Source organism: Rhineura floridana, chromosome 17 (genome assembly GCF_030035675.1).
Source record: "Rhineura floridana isolate rRhiFlo1 chromosome 17, rRhiFlo1.hap2, whole genome shotgun sequence".
NCBI lineage: Eukaryota > Metazoa > Chordata > Lepidosauria > Squamata > Rhineuridae > Rhineura > Rhineura floridana.
Window position 1 is genome coordinate 23,553,917 of NC_084496.1, and position 17,689 is coordinate 23,571,605.

The 17,689-nt window shown below is 43.5% G+C and overlaps 1 protein-coding gene across 4 annotated transcripts in view; it reads right to left on the reverse strand.

The window, feature by feature from the left end:
* The window catches only part of ZC3H7A (zinc finger CCCH-type containing 7A), a 42,940-nt gene that overhangs the window by 10,442 nt on the left and 14,809 nt on the right, over positions 1-17,689 (reverse strand). For all 4 annotated transcript variants that reach the window (XM_061600237.1, XM_061600238.1, XM_061600236.1 and 1 more), the window contains 10 exons: positions 16,482-16,750; positions 15,316-15,523; positions 14,086-14,150; positions 13,516-13,714; positions 12,399-12,560; positions 11,674-11,870; positions 10,411-10,505; positions 5,840-6,021; positions 3,713-3,789; positions 1,054-1,187 (listed from right to left, as the gene is read on the reverse strand). In XM_061600237.1, coding sequence (XP_061456221.1) covers positions 1,054-1,187; positions 3,713-3,789; positions 5,840-6,021; positions 10,411-10,505; positions 11,674-11,870; positions 12,399-12,560; positions 13,516-13,714; positions 14,086-14,150; positions 15,316-15,523; positions 16,482-16,750 — 1,588 coding nt within the window. The remainder of the gene's footprint in view (positions 1-1,053; positions 1,188-3,712; positions 3,790-5,839; positions 6,022-10,410; positions 10,506-11,673; positions 11,871-12,398; positions 12,561-13,515; positions 13,715-14,085; positions 14,151-15,315; positions 15,524-16,481; positions 16,751-17,689) is intronic.

Consider the following 17,689-nt stretch of genomic DNA (forward strand, 5'->3'; position numbering starts at 1 on the left):
AGATGTAGACTACAGTCTAGAGACCAGATGTAGATTCCATCAGCCAAGTTTTTTCCTCTCTCCTCCCCACCTGCCAACCATTTTATTTACCATCTAGCATCACGAAGTGTTCTTGGAAACTCAAAAGCTTACCCACTACGGCACTAAAAGGATTTTTTCTTATGGGCCAACTACCTGTACTTTTTATTTTACATAACTATCGTTCAACTTCTAAATAGCACTTGTTTGAAGAACTACTTTGAAGAATAGGGATATCTTGGAGGAAGAGCACACGCCTTGTCTGCAGAAAAGCCCAGATTCAAACACACACACACACAAAAAGATCAGTCTGTCTGGAAGCACCCAATAAAAAAATAGTAAAACATGGATTTGCTTAGGGTGGGTAGCAAGAACACCCCACATAAATGAGAACACTTAGTGACATTTTTTTATCACTTCCTCAAAGAAAAAATCTTGAAACAAAGAGAGAACGGTTGGGCAACTGATATTCCATTTGTACCAGTGGATTTTCTTCCAACCTTGTAGCTGCCATTATTGGCCTTACAAGACCAGAAGGCAAATAAAACCCCTAAATTTATACTTTCAGAACATAACACATGCAAACTGAGTCACTAAGCCAAACTATGGCTTAGCACAAACATGTGGGTTCTCTGACACATTAAAGGAGTTTTGCTCCTACTTTGGTCTTGCTGCTGCTGTGAAACGAGCCATGGTTTGGCTTAGCATGTAATCTGAACCCGGGCTCAAGGTCTACTTCACTCTAGACAAAGCACAAGCTGTAAAGAACAAACCTTGGTTACAAGTTCATGGTTTGGCTTGGTGTTACATGTGAACCGAGTCTCTATTTTACAGTTTTAATAAGATTAGCCACACTCAAGCCTAGCAGACAACTGGGATATTTTTAACTAGTGAGGAGAGCATCACTGTCACACTTTGTAACAAGGGAAAAGAAAATTCCACCTAAAAGATATCATTCCCAAGCTAATGGTCCCCCATCCTAAGAGCATTCCAACAAACATCCAAAAGAGTAACTTTGCAAGTCACATGACTTACGGGTGCCTTGCTTTTGCGCTACAGTATTTTTTGTTTTTGTCTGGCTCACTAACTTGGCCATTTCTCCAGCACTGAGCACACACAAACTTCATTTTCAAATTCAGGGAGCCGTGCTTCACTTGGTTGCTGAGAGTCTTGAAACAAAACCAAGAACAAGAGAGGTTAGGTTTGCAGTAACAGTTCCACATCCCCTAAGTATTCACAAATAAAGGAAATAGGCATAAAATACCCTTTTTTCCCCAATATGAACCCGCCTAAAACTTAGCAGCTACTTCTCTAAGTGCCTCCACCAGGGGAGATTAAACAAGGGGCAACCAAGGAGACTGTCTTTTCAGTGGTGGTGCTCCATTTACAGAATGCCTCTCCTGCAGGCACCAACAATTTTATCGTTCTGACAACATATTAAGACCTTTACGTCTTCCTATTGGATTCTGACAGTTGATTTTATTGACTTTCCTTTTAAGATCTAAAAATTTTTTTTACTGTAATTTAATTTTTTCTGCCGTCTGCTTGTTCTTTTTACAATCTATTGCTATTGTCGTTATTTCTTAGAAGCGGCTTTGGATTTTTTTCTCCAAAAGTATTTTAAATAAGTAAACAGACTAGACCCATTTGCTGCTACAAGACTAGGAGTTTGCTCCTACTACATTAAATAATCAGTTCCGTTCAAGGCAGTTAATAAATTACCTGGATTAAGTGAGGTTCTGTATTTGAATCCGGATGGGTGAACTGTTGTGATCAACTTTTATTGAAATTATTGATGTTAACATTTTACCTCAGAACATAAATTATAAAACAGGATCCAGCCTGTACTCTCAAGAGGTTTATTAAATTTATATAGCGCTTCCCACTACAAAATGCCCTGAAGCAATTTACAATGCAAGTAAAATAAAAATACTTGTAACATTTAAAAAACATAACCAGAATAAAAACATCCAATCACTCGTGCTGCTGAAATGCCTGGGAAAACAAAAACATCTTTGCCTGGTGTTGAAACGATGAGTAAATTGACACTAGGCAGACCTCCATAAAGACAGCACTTCATAGACAGGGAGCTACTGTAGAAAAGACCCTTTCTATTGTTGCCACCCTTCGGAACTCCCTCAGTGGGTGGCACGCAGAGAAGGGGCCTCAGATGACAATCTCAAGGTCTGGGCAGGTTTGTTTGGGGAAAGAGGACTTTGAACTGGGGTTTTTCAAACTATGGGGAGTTTCCTAGGCATGGCTAACAATACAACGTAGAAGTCCAGTGTATTAAATCCTATTGGCTAGCTTATTTGCAACTGAATGGATTAATTTTTTTAAAAAATCTGCCTTGGTGCAGCTTTCCTCAACCTGAGACGCAAGAAGTGACAAGCTTTAACGCTTCCAAAAAGGCACATCTGAATCTTTTCTTTCAGACCACCACACAGTAAGGCACAGAGATCCTGCAAGTTTAGAACAGAGGATCGATCTTAAGGCCCAAACAAGGGCTAAGCCAGAGATTACCTCACTGGAGCTGGCCGGCAACACTACTGGTTCACTTATAGCCTTAGAGCAGCCTTTCCCAACCAGTGTGCCTCCAGATGCTGCTGTACTACAATTCCCATCTTTCCTGGCCATTGGCAATGCTGGCTAAGGCTGATGGGAGTTGCTGTCCAACAACATCTGGAGGCACACTGGTTGGGAAAGGCTGGCTTAGAGGCCCAATAGATGCATGGGGAAGATGCATGGGCTGCTCTGACATGGATAATAAACTTCAGTGTATTTTTGTCTATCAAGCGTCAACATTAGGAAAGAAATTCCACAGCCCAAAAGCAACGCTTGACAGGCATGGCAAGGAGTAGCAGCAGCTAGAAGTTGATGCCTCAGATAACTGTAGGATCCACCACCTTTCTTTCTGCTGAAGGACTCTGGAGTTCAAGGTGTTGTGGAGCAATGCAACACTTAGCCAATCATATTACACAGAAACATAAAACACATAGAAAGCTGCCTTGTGCTGAATTAGGCTATTAGGTCCATCTAGCTCTACTGTCTACACACACTGGCAGCAGTATTCTAGGGTTCAGACAGGGGATGTTCCCAGCCCTACCCAAAGATGTTGGGGATTGAAAGAGGGACCTTATGCATGCAAAGCAGTTGCTCTACCACGCAGCTATGGCTCTTCCCCGTAATTGGAAGCTGCCTACTTAGTTTATGAGATCTGCCCATCTATCCCAGTATAGTCAACTCTGGGCAGCCGTGGATCTCCACGATGTCAGGCAGAGAAGGATCTTTCTCCAGTTCCTGCTATCTGATCCTTTTTTTAAATTAGCAGCACACGGGATTGAACCGGAGACCTTTTGCATGCAAAGTAGGTGAGCTACTGAAATGAAAATGGACTGCCTTCAAGTCGACCCCGACTTATGGCGACCCCATGAACAGGGTTTTCATGGTAAGCGGTATTGAGAGGTGATTTACCACTGCCTTCCTCTGAGGCTGAGAGGCAGTGACTGGCCCAAGGTCACCTAGTGAGCTTCATGGCTGTGTGGGGATTCGAACCCTGGTCTCCCAGGTCGTAGTCCAACACTTTAACCACTACACCACACTGGCTCTCAGGTGAGCTACTACTGAGCTACAATCTTTTGTTGTTTTGCAAGCCATATGCTGGTTGCTGCATGAGGCAATCTGGAGAAAATACCTGTGTTCCAAGTGCATTAGACTCCATATTCTGCCGATATTTTTTTGATTCTTGAACAACAGCCTCATGAGAAATACCTGAGGTGAGGGAGACATGCATTTTAGGCAATTGTGATGCTGCTAACCATTGCACAAGCAGTACAGATACTGATATTTTATGAATATTTCAATATTGGTAGTTAACATTTTTTTAAAGTTTTAAATATAAATATATATAAATATGTTGCCAGAGCAATCCTACACACATTTATTACTAAATCCCATTATTTTCAATGGCCTTTACTACCAGTTCCATAGGACTGCAGTAACAGCTCATTCACAAAAACAGGAAGCTGATTCTACATAGAGGTTGACTTTGTAAAAGACTGAATCGTTTTAAGACAACTTTTGCACTCAAGTAACGATCGTTTGGAGAAAGTTTAGTCTTCAGAACTATCAAGGCGATCTGAAAACTAGCAAGTATATTTTCAAACGTCACCAGCGTTAGTGGGGTCATGGCAAGAAAATGGCTGTTTGGATTTGTGCCACTAGAATCTTCATGAATCAGGAAACCTTTCTGACTAGTAGCACAAGCCTATGCATGTTTATTCTGAAGCAAGTCCCTCTACGTTCAGTGGGGCTTCCTCCCAGGTAACCATGCACAGGACTGCATCCTAAAAAATGCCAAAAGCATAACTACTAAAAAGCACATAAGGCCATCATAAGGCTCTTGCATGTGTGTGTTACGTGCCTTCAAGTCGATTATGACTTATGGCAACCCTATGAATCAGCAAACTCCAATAGCATTTGTTGTAAACCACCCAGTTCAGACCTTGCACGTTCAGGTCTGTGGCTTCCTTTATGGAATCAATCCATCTCTTGTTCCTCTTTTTCTACTCCCTTCTGTTTTTCCCAACATCATTAGCTTTTCTAGTGAATCATGTCTTCTCATTAAAAAGTATGAAAACCTCAGTTTCATCATTTTAGCTTCTAGTGATAGTTTGGGTTTAATTTGTTCTAACACCCAATTATTTGTCTTTCTTGCGGTCCATGGTATCTGCAAAGCTCTCCTCCAACACCACATTTCAAATGAGTGGATTTTTCCTCTTATCCACTTTTTTCATTGTCCAACTTTCACATCCATACATAGAGACCAGGAATACCATGACCTGAATGATCCTGACTTTGGTGTTCAGCAATACATCTTTGTACTTGAGGACCTTTTCTAGTTCTCTCATAGCTACGCTCCCCAGTCCTATAACTTCCTTCTGATTTCTTGACTATTGTCTCCATTTTGGTTAATGACTGTGTCAAGGTATTGATAATCCTTGACAAGTTCAATGTCCCCATTATCAACTTTTATGTTACATAATTCTTCTGTTGTCATTACTTTAGTCTTCTTGACATTCAGCTGTAGTCTTACGTACTTCTTGTTTTAAAAGCAATTATGTTTCACAAACATCCATTTAAGGGATGTAGCTGCTATGGAACTGTTGTCATTGTCGTCAGGGCCAGCGTCAGAGGGTGGCCAGGTCAGGCCCTGGCCGAGGGCCCCTGAAGGGCCCCTCCTTAGGATAGGAGAGTAGCAGTCCCCTTCCACAATCCGTGGCAGCTTCAGCTTCCAACACTGCCACAGTTCATGGAGAGGGAGCTCCCAGGCACCCCTCCAAAACAGACAGCACATAGCCTTCAATAAGCCCGCATGCATGTCCCACCTACCTCTCCTGCCCTTGTAAATGATGTGTGCGCATGCCTGCCATCAACCAAGATGGCGATGGGGGCTTCCCTAAGGGGCTGACACCCCCACACACACCATCTTGCCTGATGTTGGGCATGCACGCTCAACACACATGTCATTCACAGGGACAGGAGAGGTAGGTGGGATGCATGGGCAGGCTTATTAGCCCCACACAACTTGTATGGAGGGGTTGGGCTAGGGACCCGGGGCAAGCTGGTGCCCAAGGGTCTAGTCATGCCTGGTGCCAGCTCTGATTGTCATGAAGTTGTGTCACGTTTTACATCCCCCGGGAGTCTGAGCGGGAAGGCCTCTCTCTAGTTCCAAAGACAGGCTGCAATAATTCTGGGATTATAAAAAATACACTGTCCCTACACAGAGGCATTTTAGTACCCATTAGTGCACTAGACGTACCTGTCTTACTCTGCATTATCCACACTTTGAGCTCTACAAGGCTATGGGCATAGAAACACTCGTCATCCCGTGAACAGCCATAACGAACTTCATGCCTGCACAAGTCTAGCTGACAATGAACATGAAAAGGTCGTATCTTTGAATACTTTACTGTTGTTTCCTCCAAAATGTGGACAAGGCACCTAGTTGTTTAAAAAAAAAGGTGGAGTGTCAGTAAAGGAATTTTTTTTGAAAAGCTGCTTCAAGAAGCCTGTGCTTAGACAACAGATATATATAATACATCTTCACTAGAAAATAGCTTTACATGCTCTACTTTAAACAATCAGAAGACTGTTGGCAGCATTCTACAGTCTGAACTCTTCCTTCTATACCACGCTCTTCTCTTGCGATGCTGCAGAACCTGCGAAACCTATCACCTTATCCAAACTGAACTTTACAAAATTGGCTGCAAGTCAGCAATACATAGGCACACTACAGCAGTTAATACTACTTAGTGTTTGTCTATTACAGAGATGGGGTGTTGAGACTGAGAGGATGATTTATTTATATTTATAAAAGTATTTAAGTATCAGGACGGTATGCAGCAATGTGAAATGTAAAAACATTAAAAGCAGTACAAAACTATTACAATGACTGGCCACTCAAGAAAATTTTAAACAGCTGCATAGGCTTTTTGGCATAAAAAAGTCCTCAGGAGACACCTGAAAGTCATCCCCTGAAAGCAAAGATTCCTGACAAATCTCTGTTGAGAGAGTGTTCCACCGCATAGAACCAGCAACACTAAATGTAGTTTAGGCCAGCTGAATCTCTAATGTAAGGGACAATTAGCAGTGCTCCTTTGGATAATATCAGTGATCGAGCTGGGAGATAAGGGGTCAGGCAGTCCTTAAGGTACCCTGGACTCAAGTTGTTCAGAACTTTGTATATGTCCACAAGAGCTATGAACCCCAATAGCTTGTTTAAGGCCATCTAGTGTGGTTACGGCAAAGCAGATTGTCCAAATGGAGATCTCCTTGTTTGTAACTCAGTCTCTGAGAAACTATACTATTGCAGTTCTATTGTATCATTTGCAATGGGGGCCTTTAATCACCCTGATATCTGTTGGGAGACAAATTCTGTCAAACACGGCCCCTCTAAGAAATTCCTGACTTGTGTTGAAGATAACTTTCTCCTACAGAAAGTGGAGGAAGCAGCTAGAGGATCAGCTATCCCTGACTTGATTCTAACCAATAGTGATGACTTGGTGGATGAAGTGGCAGTTACGGGAAGTGTGGGGGAGAGTTCTTGATTTTAAAGGAAGCAAAAGCTGAGGGTAGCCATACGCATACCCTGGACTTCAGGAAAGCCAATTTAAATAAATTCAGAACAATGGGTTGGTTGGTTTATTTATTTGTTTGTTTATTTATACCCCACCTTTCCTCCCAGTGTTCCGTGACAAGTGACCCTAATGAGAAAAGGAGTCCAAGATAGGTGGGAGTTTCTGAAAAAGGAAATTCTGAAAGCATAATGGCAAACAATTCCATCAAGGAAAAAAGGGAGAAGACAGCAGTAGAAGCCAATGTGGCTTCACAGAAAGCTTAGAGATGGCCTGAAAACAAAAAAAGGACGCATACAGGTGTTACACGCAAGATCTTTAGTAAAAGCCAATGTTAAGTTGTCTGACATGCAAGGGTTAAGGGATGAAGGCCGACACTGGAACAACAAGTAAGACTCGCATATTTTGTATCATCTTGTGGTGCTGTGCGTAACTATACCAGGCCAAGACAAGACTCCCACCTGTGTGCTTTGTGCAATCTGCCTAGTGATACAAGAATATATCTATGCTTGTGAGAACTGTAACTTCAGACCTCACTGGACTGGCAAGAGCTGCCTGTGAGTCTCCGTTTGCAAACGTAATAAAGCTTTGGTTTGAAACCTTGAGTCTTGCGTTGTTTGAGTATTGGGATCTCATCCAGCGGTACGAACCTCAGAATTGAGTGTAACACAGGGAGTGGGAAGAAGGCCAGGCCACAAAGGAAGAGTACAAACAGGTACCACTGAATTACAGGAATGGCATCAGGAAGGCTAAAGCTGAAAATGAGCTGAGGTTAGTGAGAGATGCCAAAAGCATTAAAAAAGCTTTCTTACTATGGATGTACCTGAAAAGACAAAGGGACAGCTCCGTGAGGATGGCCAAATGATAACAGATGACAAAGAAAAGGCAGAAGTGCTCAGTCTTCCCCCCAAAGAGGGTCTATGATCCTCCTGGCAAATGTGAAGTTGAAGGGGCAGGATTGTAGCTTAAAACTGGTAGATAAATGGTCAAGGAATGGTCAAGGAACGCCTAATCACTTTGAATGAGTTCAAATCGACAGGGCCAGATGAACTGCATTCTAGAGTATTAAAGGAACTGGCTGATGAACTCTCAGAACTACTGTCTTTGCGAAATCATGGAGGATGGGTGAAGTGCCAGATGACTGGAGGAAGGCTGATGTTGTCCCTATCTTTAAAAACGGCAAAAAGGAGGAACCAGGGAACTACAGACCAGTCAGCCTCACATCGATCCCTGGGAAAATTCTGGAGCAGTCAATCTGTAAGCACCTTGAAACAAATGCAATGATTACTAGAAGCCAACATGGATTTATCAAGAACAAATCCTATCAGACTAATCTTATCTCTTTTTTTGACTGGGTAATCTCCCTGGTAGACTGTGGGAATGCTGTGGACATAATATATCTCAACTTCAGCAAAGCTTTTGACAAAGTGCCCCGTGATATTCTGATTACCAAACTAGCTAAATGTAGGCTGGATGGAACAACTAATCGGATGGATTCACAGTTGGCTCCAGAATCGTACTCAAAGAGTGCTTATCAATGGTTCCTTCTCAAACTGAGGGGCAGTAATGAGTGGGGTTCCGCAGGGCTTGGTCCTGGGTCCACTGCTCTTCAACATTTTTGGTAATGACTTAGATGAGGCGGTGCAAGGAATGCTTATCAAATTTGCAGATGATACAAAATTGGGAGGGATTGCTAATACCTTAGAAAACAGAAACAAAATTCAACAGGATCTTGATAGGCTGGAGCATTGGGCTGAAAACCACAGAATGAAATTTAACAGGGATAAGTACAAGAAAAAGAAACCAAATGCACAGTTATAAGAAGGGGGATACTTGGCTCAGCAATACTACGTGTGAGAAGGATCTTGGGATTGTTGTTGATCACAAGCTGAATATGAGCCAACAATGTAATGTGGCTGCAAAAAGAGTAAATGCTATTTTAGGCTGCATTGACAGAAGTATAGTTTCCAAATCATGTTAAGTATTGGTTCCCCTGTATTCAGCACTGGTAAGGCCTCATCTTGAGTACTGTGTCCAGTTCTGGGCACCACACTTTAAGAAGGATGCAGAAAAACTGGAACAGGTTCAGAAGAGGGCAACAAGGAGGGGACTGGAAACAAAGCCCTTTGAGGACACACTGAAAGAACTGGGCATGTTTAGCCTTGAGAAGACTAAGGGGAGATATGAAAGCACTTCAAGTCCTTGAAAGGTTGCCACACAGAAGAGGGCCAGGATCTCTTCTCGATCATCCCAGAGTGCAGGACACAGAATAGTGGGCTCAAGTTACAGGCAGCCAGATTTCGGCTGAACATCAGGAAAACTTCCTGACTGTTAGGAGTGGTACAACAATGGAACCAATGACCTAGGGAGGTGGTGGACTCTCCAACCCTGGAGGCATTCAAGAGGCAGCTGGACAACCACCTGTCAGGAATGCTTTAACCTGGATTCCTGCATTGAGCAGGGGGTTGGACTCCATGACCTTATAGGCCCCTTCCAACTATGATTCTATGAGCCAGAAACACAGGAATCGGGTCAGGCTATTTTGCCCAACTAGCCCAGTACTAACTGGGCAGCAACTCTCCTCATCACCAGCTATCTGACCCCCCCCATACTACAACCCACCTGTACAGCTGACAGAAATCACCAGTTCCCATTGAATCTAATGAAAGCTCAAGTTTCTCCAGGATGTTAAAAAAGGATCACAAGCCAAACACCGAGTCAGTTAGAATTAATCCGCCATCAAAATAAAAATCAAATTTGGTGTATAAACACGTCCATTTTTTAACAGCACCGTGCAGCGATATGCCTACATAAGGAAAAGCAGCAGGCCCACAACAGCTACTGAATTCAACCCATTTGCCTCACTGCCATGTAAAAATAAACCTTTTCAACACCTCCTTCATACTTGTGTTGTTGAAACAATCTAGACGAAGAGGAAGACACAGACAGAAAAACAGGAATTATATAGGACTCTATATATGCCTATAGTCAGACAATTGGTCCATCTAGCTCAGTACTGTGAACACTGACTGGCAGCTGCTCTCCAGTTTCAGGCAGAGAATCTTTCCGAGCTCCAACCTGGAGATACCAGGGACCTTTTGCATGCAAAGCACTGAGCTACAGCCCACAGAATTTCTTTAACAGTTAAGGAAAACTAGAACACAGATATGCACACAGTATGCGTGTAGATAGATATATGAAACACAGAGGTATTTTAAATTTCAGGAAATACAAGATATAGAGATTATGGACATACTTGTTGTCTTCAAAGTCATGCATAGCAGGGTGAGAACAGTAAGAGGCGTTATCCTTATTTTTGCTTATTATTCTTGGCTTATGCTCAAAACATTTCTGAAATACAAAACCAAAGTACTTTAGAACAAGAAAAATACACTCATTTGTAGTATTTTACTATATATGTGTGCTATTTTATTGTAGCTGCCCTGAGTGACCTATTGTAGGGTAGAAGGGCGGGACAGAAATATTTTAAATAAATAAAATAAATAAATTTGATATCATCACACCTCCTAATAGCAAACTCAGGTAGAACATACCAACAAGACTGAAGCCAGCATGGGGCTATTGAGAAACAAGAAAGACATGAGCAGTTTCTGGGGAACCCCTGAAGCTTGCAGAAGTACAGAGTATGTTTTTACAACCCAACAAGCTAAGTAGACAAAAAACCAGCCCAATGAGGATTGAGCATGCTGAACAGAAGAGTGCTATTGGGCAACAAACAGAAGAGGGGAGGGACACATTGGACTGGGCAGCTTGAGCTCCTGGAATGCCACTGAAAGTAAGAACGTAAGACGAGCCCTGCTGCAGCAGGCCAATGGCCCATCTAATGCAGCATCCTATTCCCACAGTGGCCTATGGGAAGCCCGAAAGCAGGACCCAAGTGCAACCGCACTCTCCCCTCCTGCAATTTCTAACAACTGGCATTCAGAGGCACATTGCTTCTGATAGTGGAGGGCGCCATCGTGGTAGCAGCAGAGCTTGGAAAAGTTACTTTTTTGAACAACAACTCCCATCAGCCCAATCCAGTGGCCGTGCTGGCTGGGGCTGATGGGAGTTGTAGTTTTAAAAAAGTAACTTTTCCAAGCTCTGGGTAGTAGCCATGGATAGCCATGTTCTCCATGAATTTGTCTAAACCTCTTTTAAAGCCATCCAAGTTGGCTTCTAAAGCCACCCAAGAAGGCTTGGCTGGCTGGATCCCTGATCAGGAGAGTACACAATGCAACTTTTGCCTGGTTCCCTCCAACTCAGGTAGTTGGCCTCTCAGTCTGGAAACAAAACAGGGCAACGGAACAAGGAGGGAGCCATTTTAAATATCCAGAGGACTTCTTTAAAGAATGAAAGACATTTGGCCCTCCAGACCTACATTCCCCTCATTTCCGACAATTGAGCCATGCTGGCCTGAGCTAACAGGGAGGTCCCTCGCTGCTGACCTAGCAGAATTGTTCATGTAGCAACATAAAACTGCTTTACATGGTTCTTCTCTAGAATTGTAGATATGCACCTCACAAAGAAACATGAACTGTCCATGATGTTCTTGAAGGAGTCGGGACACAGTCAAGCTGATCTCTCCACTGCCTTCAAAGAGTGCTTCACGACTGAAGGCCCCTTTGCGTTCCAGAGTCCACACATCTATTTCCTCTTGGCAATAAGCAAAGGTACAGTGGCCAGGATATCTACACTCCTCTTCAGCAGCAACATCTAGAATAGGACAGGACATTAAAGTGAACTTGGAAAGCCTTTTTCTACAGATTTGACCAATTCCTTCTTCCTCATTCACAGCTGTACAGCCTTTGTTTCATTCTGAACTACTGGATGGAGTCAAAGACACAGAATTTGTTTCTGTCTTTCCTGCATCCATTCAGCGATACCATGCCAGCTCCACATTTTCTTTTAGAACAGAACAAAGGTCTCCTCACCAAATGGTTGGATGTCACACCTGAATTCCCACCCCCACCTGACCACATGTGCCCCCCATACCTAAGTTCAGAAGCAGCCAGAAGGTGGTAAACCACCTTTTCTTTAGCTGCCCAAAGAAATGTATACGATGCAGATACCAAATGAGAGTGGCTGTAGGCAATCTGTTAGCTCCTAGCCTTGGTTCCTCATCTGAGAAGTGGGGATACCGCACCACTTCACAGGGGAGTTGTTGCAAGAATGACAGAGGAAATGCTGCTATCCACATGGATACTTCAGAAAGTGCATGTATCCAAGAATTAGAATCCTTACCTTTACATATATAATATGGTCCCACATACTGTGTTTTCGTTGGCCTTGGCCTAATTTTTTTCCATGATTTATCTTCAGAGTTCTTTATTCTACCTATTAATATATCCTTCTTACACATGTGCTCTAGATTGGGAAGGTAAGTATAATCCAATACTTTCGGGCCTAAAAGAAAATGGGGAGGAGGTTAAAAAGCCTGCTTTCTCTTTCAGAGCCATTAGTTGTACAAATGTGTATTCTTGACAAACAGGCACATGACCAGCCTCAGTTCAGCTAATCCCCTTAACGTGCATGCATATACTTGAAGAACTTTATCAACAGCCATGCTTTTCCACAGAGCGTATTCATTTCCATGGTGTTTATGCAGCAGAGGTTCTCAGTCTATGGCAGCCATTATCCCCAAGTATAATTTTGGTTTCAACAAGGAGAGAAAACTTTTAAGTTTTGTGGTTTAAGCAGTTCTCAATACATTATGTTTCCTTAGAGCTCAGTGAGAAACATGCACAGTTCTGCACCAACCCATCTACTTTGAAAATCGTTTTGGAACCCATTTTCCAGCCTTCCTAGTGTGGTGCCCTCCAGGTGTTGCTGGACTACAATTCCCATCAAGGGTGCTAGCATATGGAAGACCAGGGAGGGGAATGAATCACAAAAATGCTGGATCTAGGAGAGCTCTTATGATCGCAGAAGGACTAATGGTGTTCCATATTTCGAAAACCCAGCTAAGCTATAATTAAATTTGTGCTTGTTTTGTTTATGACTACTCTGCTCGCCAGCTTGGGATCATAAAGTTATCTTGAAAATGAATGGTATAAATTACACCATTATAAATAAGGAAAAGGTGACATTCTTCAGGGTCTCCAGTGAAAGAAGTGGTTAAATTCATTTGTCTACTCAGCAGGTCCTTTAAGGATGCTTTTAGGTACTAAAGGAGCCGTAAAAAGGCAAGCAGAAAAGGTGACACGTAGCAGAAGGAGTTGAAACATCATCTCCATTTGCCAAATTATTCTGATCCTTATTCTATTCAAAAGAGTAGAAAGGCATCAATATAGATTACTGATAGTGTCAATTCAGCTGCCCCCTCTGAAGTTTAGACTCAAATTGTCTTGCTGCTCCTTACCCTTTTTGATAAAGCACGACTGGCAAGCCTGTCTTAGGTCATGCGTGTTTTCCAGGGGATTTTTTGTAACTAAGGTGGATGTTGATGACACAGGTATATTAGCAGGTCCACTGCCAAACACACTAGAAAAGTCATTTCGAGCTGGACTTGAAATCCCAATGTAGCTCTCAGACCCAAACAAACTTGTAGGCCCATTCATCTGGCAAAAGAAACAAAACTGTTTTTAAAAAACAATCTCCTAATCATTATTACTACATTTTTATCCCACCCTTACTCCAGGTAGCTCAAGGCAGTATATATGATTCTCCACATGCACCCTTCACAAGAACCTGGGGGGGGGGGCAACAGAGAAAGATGCTGGCTCAAAGCACTCTAGCAATCTTCAATCTTAAGTGGGGCTTTGAACCTGTGTCTCCATGGTCCCAGCCCATTTTAAATTTATTTTGGATTCCCCCCCCCCCAATCAAAAACCATGCACAGATTTGATAAAAGGAGAATGACCAACCCGAAAACACAAAAGGACCAATATTGGAGCTGCAAAGCATTTGGAAAGTTCGTTCAGGTACTTACAAGTCGAAGAGGAGAATTACTGTTTAATGCCGATGCGACATCTCTAGAAATAGAGTTGGGTATATCTGTTGGGATCAAGCCATGAGTTGGTCTGGCGTGCATGTCGCATACAGGCAATATGAAAAAGGCAATGCCAGTTGCTCAGATGAGCAAGACATACTTCATCCTTGCACAGAACCCAACCACCACAACCAAGAGTCTGATGTGGGGATTCCAAACTAGTGTTCTGCAACGAGGTGGACTATGCCTTCAACCATTACAGCACTCTATGAGGTTCATACGGCACTCCAAGCTGTTGCAATGAGGATGACTCCTCCTGCATCTCTCAGGCAATATATGGACAGTAACATCTGATATATTCTGTGCTACAGCGGACGGGAATAAAAGTAGTATGAAAGGATTGCCACACTGCTCAGAGGCTACAGTCCCTGATTAGGTACAGTGAAAGGCAGGGCACTGGGAGAGAATATCCATTAGGCTCTCCTGCGGTTGCCAGTAAGACCCCTACCTATAGATCTGGGACAGTCAACTGAGGAAATATACATCTGTGTCTTTATGAGTCCAATAATGACATGCACCTCCACATTGGGGATGGGAACAGAAACCGAACTTGCTATTTTCCTGCTCTTTGGAGACAGGAGGACATCCTGCAAAGGGTTACCACCACCACCACCCCTTACAGAATGTCCTCCCAGTCCACAGAGGAACCAGGTATCACACATTTAAGAAGCATTGGTCTGAGGCCAGCAGCATTCTCTATGTAAACAGTATGTAGCCCCTTACATGCAAGCCATCATCTTTCAACTTCAGTTCCTTTAAGGGAAGCGGTAGTGGCTCAGCGGTAGAGCAGCTGCCTAGCAAGCAGAGGGTTCCAGTTTCAATCCCTGGTATCTCCAGGTAGGACTGGGAGAGACCTCAACATGAAATCCTAAAGAGTCGCTGCCGGTCAGTGCAGACAATACAGAGCTTGATGAACCAATGGTCTAACTCTGTAAAAGGCAGCTTCCTACGTTCCCATCTACACATGGCAACAACAGTCGACTACCTTACAAGCCTGCCAGGAAGAAGATATTGCAAAGCACTCTGCTACATTAGAAGCAATGAACGCTGGTCCAATTAGACCCCACAGCACATTGCCCTTACTGACGTCTATTTCTTAGTAGGATGAAGGCCGCTTAGACTATATAGGCTTCCCCTAACAGGGTTTGTTTAATTAAAGCCTTGGCTTACCTCTTTTAGAATCACTGATCGAGAAAGTACTTAAAGAGGAACAAAAGCTGTCCAGGCCGGAAACCAAAGGCTGAGAATACATTTCCGAAAAAGAGGCTGCAGGAACAAATCCAGCCCCAACTGACAATGTCCCAAGCAAAGGGGCAGAGAAAGGTATGCTGGGGGCAATGGTAGCTGTTGGGATGGCTCCTCGGACAACCGTGCTTGGCTAGAAAGAGGAGAGAAAGCTATTGATATGAAATGCAGCCAGGTAATTTTTCACTTGTAGTCATCTCGTTGTTCTTCCTTTAATCCTTCTGGTGTTACATTAATATTAGAGCTGGTCAACATACCATTACTTTCCTCACGAGGACAGGCCTCTGCTGGCTGCCACTGTTGGGAGTGAGGACGTTCACAACAGGAACGGTGCCAACTTTTCTGCTTTGTTACAGGACTGGGCAGAGGGAGCACAGCTCAGTAGCAAAGCAAGTGCTTGGCATGCAGGAAGTCCTAGGATCGATCCCTAGGTGCCCAAGACTTTTTTTAAAAAAGCCAGGTAAACAGGTGCTATGGAAGACCCTTCTCTACTCAAGGCCCAGGAGAGCCACTACCAATCAGAGTAGAAAGCTCTGGCTCCATATAAAACATATTGCTATGCTCCTATGCCAGGGGTGGTGACCCTAACCCTTCCCGCCAATCACTTGCTAAAAAGATTCCTAGTAGGAGGTGCTATGAAAGATCTGTGACTCTAGAGAACTGCTGCCAGTCAGAGAAGGCAATACCGGGCTAGATCAACCAACAACAGGATTACATGTAAGCCAGTTTCACGTGGGGAATGTCAATCCCTGTGGTAAAACTGACACACAGACCAGCTCCAAGAGACATCAAATACAGACCTGGGAACTCTTACAAGACTATCATTGCTAAGGTCCTAAATTTGCAAACATTTATAAGATTACGTTTCAATAAAGGGCAACAACATCAATAGGACTATGTGGAGTTGGCAGCACTTCTGCCAACATGCTTTAAAACAGTACCTATGCATAAAGCAGCCTCAAAATACAGTGAGATTAGTGCCTATGTATCACAACTTAAGGCTGCAGTCCTGGAAACTGCGATGCATGAAAATCCCACTGGTTTCAATACAGCTTCAATTGTTTTTACAAGGAAAAAATGAAATGACTCACCATTACATTTTCACCAGAATCAGAAACTGAATCAAGTAATTCATCTAATTCATCTCCAATAATATCATCTCCATCCCCACAGTCTAAACAGCCTTCAGGTATAGGGAAAGATCCTCCATTTGCCAGGGAGGCCGTAGTGAGCGAACTCTTCTCTGCTGGAAGGGTGATCAGAGACGCCATTGGTAATGGAGACAGGTCACTTGACACCTCAGGTGTAAAACTGGAAGGGGAGGAGGAAGAAAGAATCTTTTCCTTCCAGTTGGAAAAATCTGAAACAGATTACAGTTGGGGAAAAGAGGTTATCTTAGAATAGGGATTCTCAAGGATCGAGGCAAACCTCCCAATGGAGGCACAGAAAAAGCTCCCTACCGGTGGATTCTGGCCCATTAGGGCTAGTGGGGGAGTGCCCCATCAACCTTTGTCTGCACTGAACAAGCCCCCTCCTGCTTGCCATCCTCTTTACAACCAGCCCGGGTGGTGGTGGCCCTGGCTGTCAGCTTCCTCCTCCTTGATCTCAGTGTTCCCTTGTAGAACTCAGCAGGGAGGAAGAAGGAGACACAACTAAAATTAGCTGGCTTCCCCTGTCATTGACTCTAGCTCCACCTACTGTTTGCCTCCCCGCCTTCTGCCCAGTGGGTACCAGCCACCAGCGCTGCCTACGCCTTTCTAAAACCTCACGACATGGCATGGTGTGACTTGAGAACTAAAGGCCAGCCCAACCTCAGCCATCTTCCCCACTCCCTCGGTCAGTGTGACAAAGGAGTCTGTACACCCCACTCTGTGCGCCAGCTGACCAGTGCTCAAGAAAAATGGGCCGCTGGCAAATATCAAACACAAACAGAGTTTAAATTGCAGAATTTTTCTCAGTTCCTCCACCTGAGCTAAGAATACACTAATTCCTAAGGTCTTGTTTTTTAAAAAGAAAAGTAAATCATCAGCCTATTGTCTTTATGGATGTGAAAGAAATACATAAGCTTACACCTTCCCCCAGAAAGGAGGCAAGGCTCATGCTGTCTGGGTGACCAGGCTCACAGACAAGTTTGGCTAGCATTTAGAAAACGCAGAGACTCAAGCAACACGTGTTGACCGCTCCAAGGAACACACCCAGATGGAGCTCTCCCATTCGGCAGGTACATTCAGGGATAAATAAAGTATCATACGTGACAGCCAATTTGAGTCACCAGCAATCTGTCTAGCTCAGCCTTTCC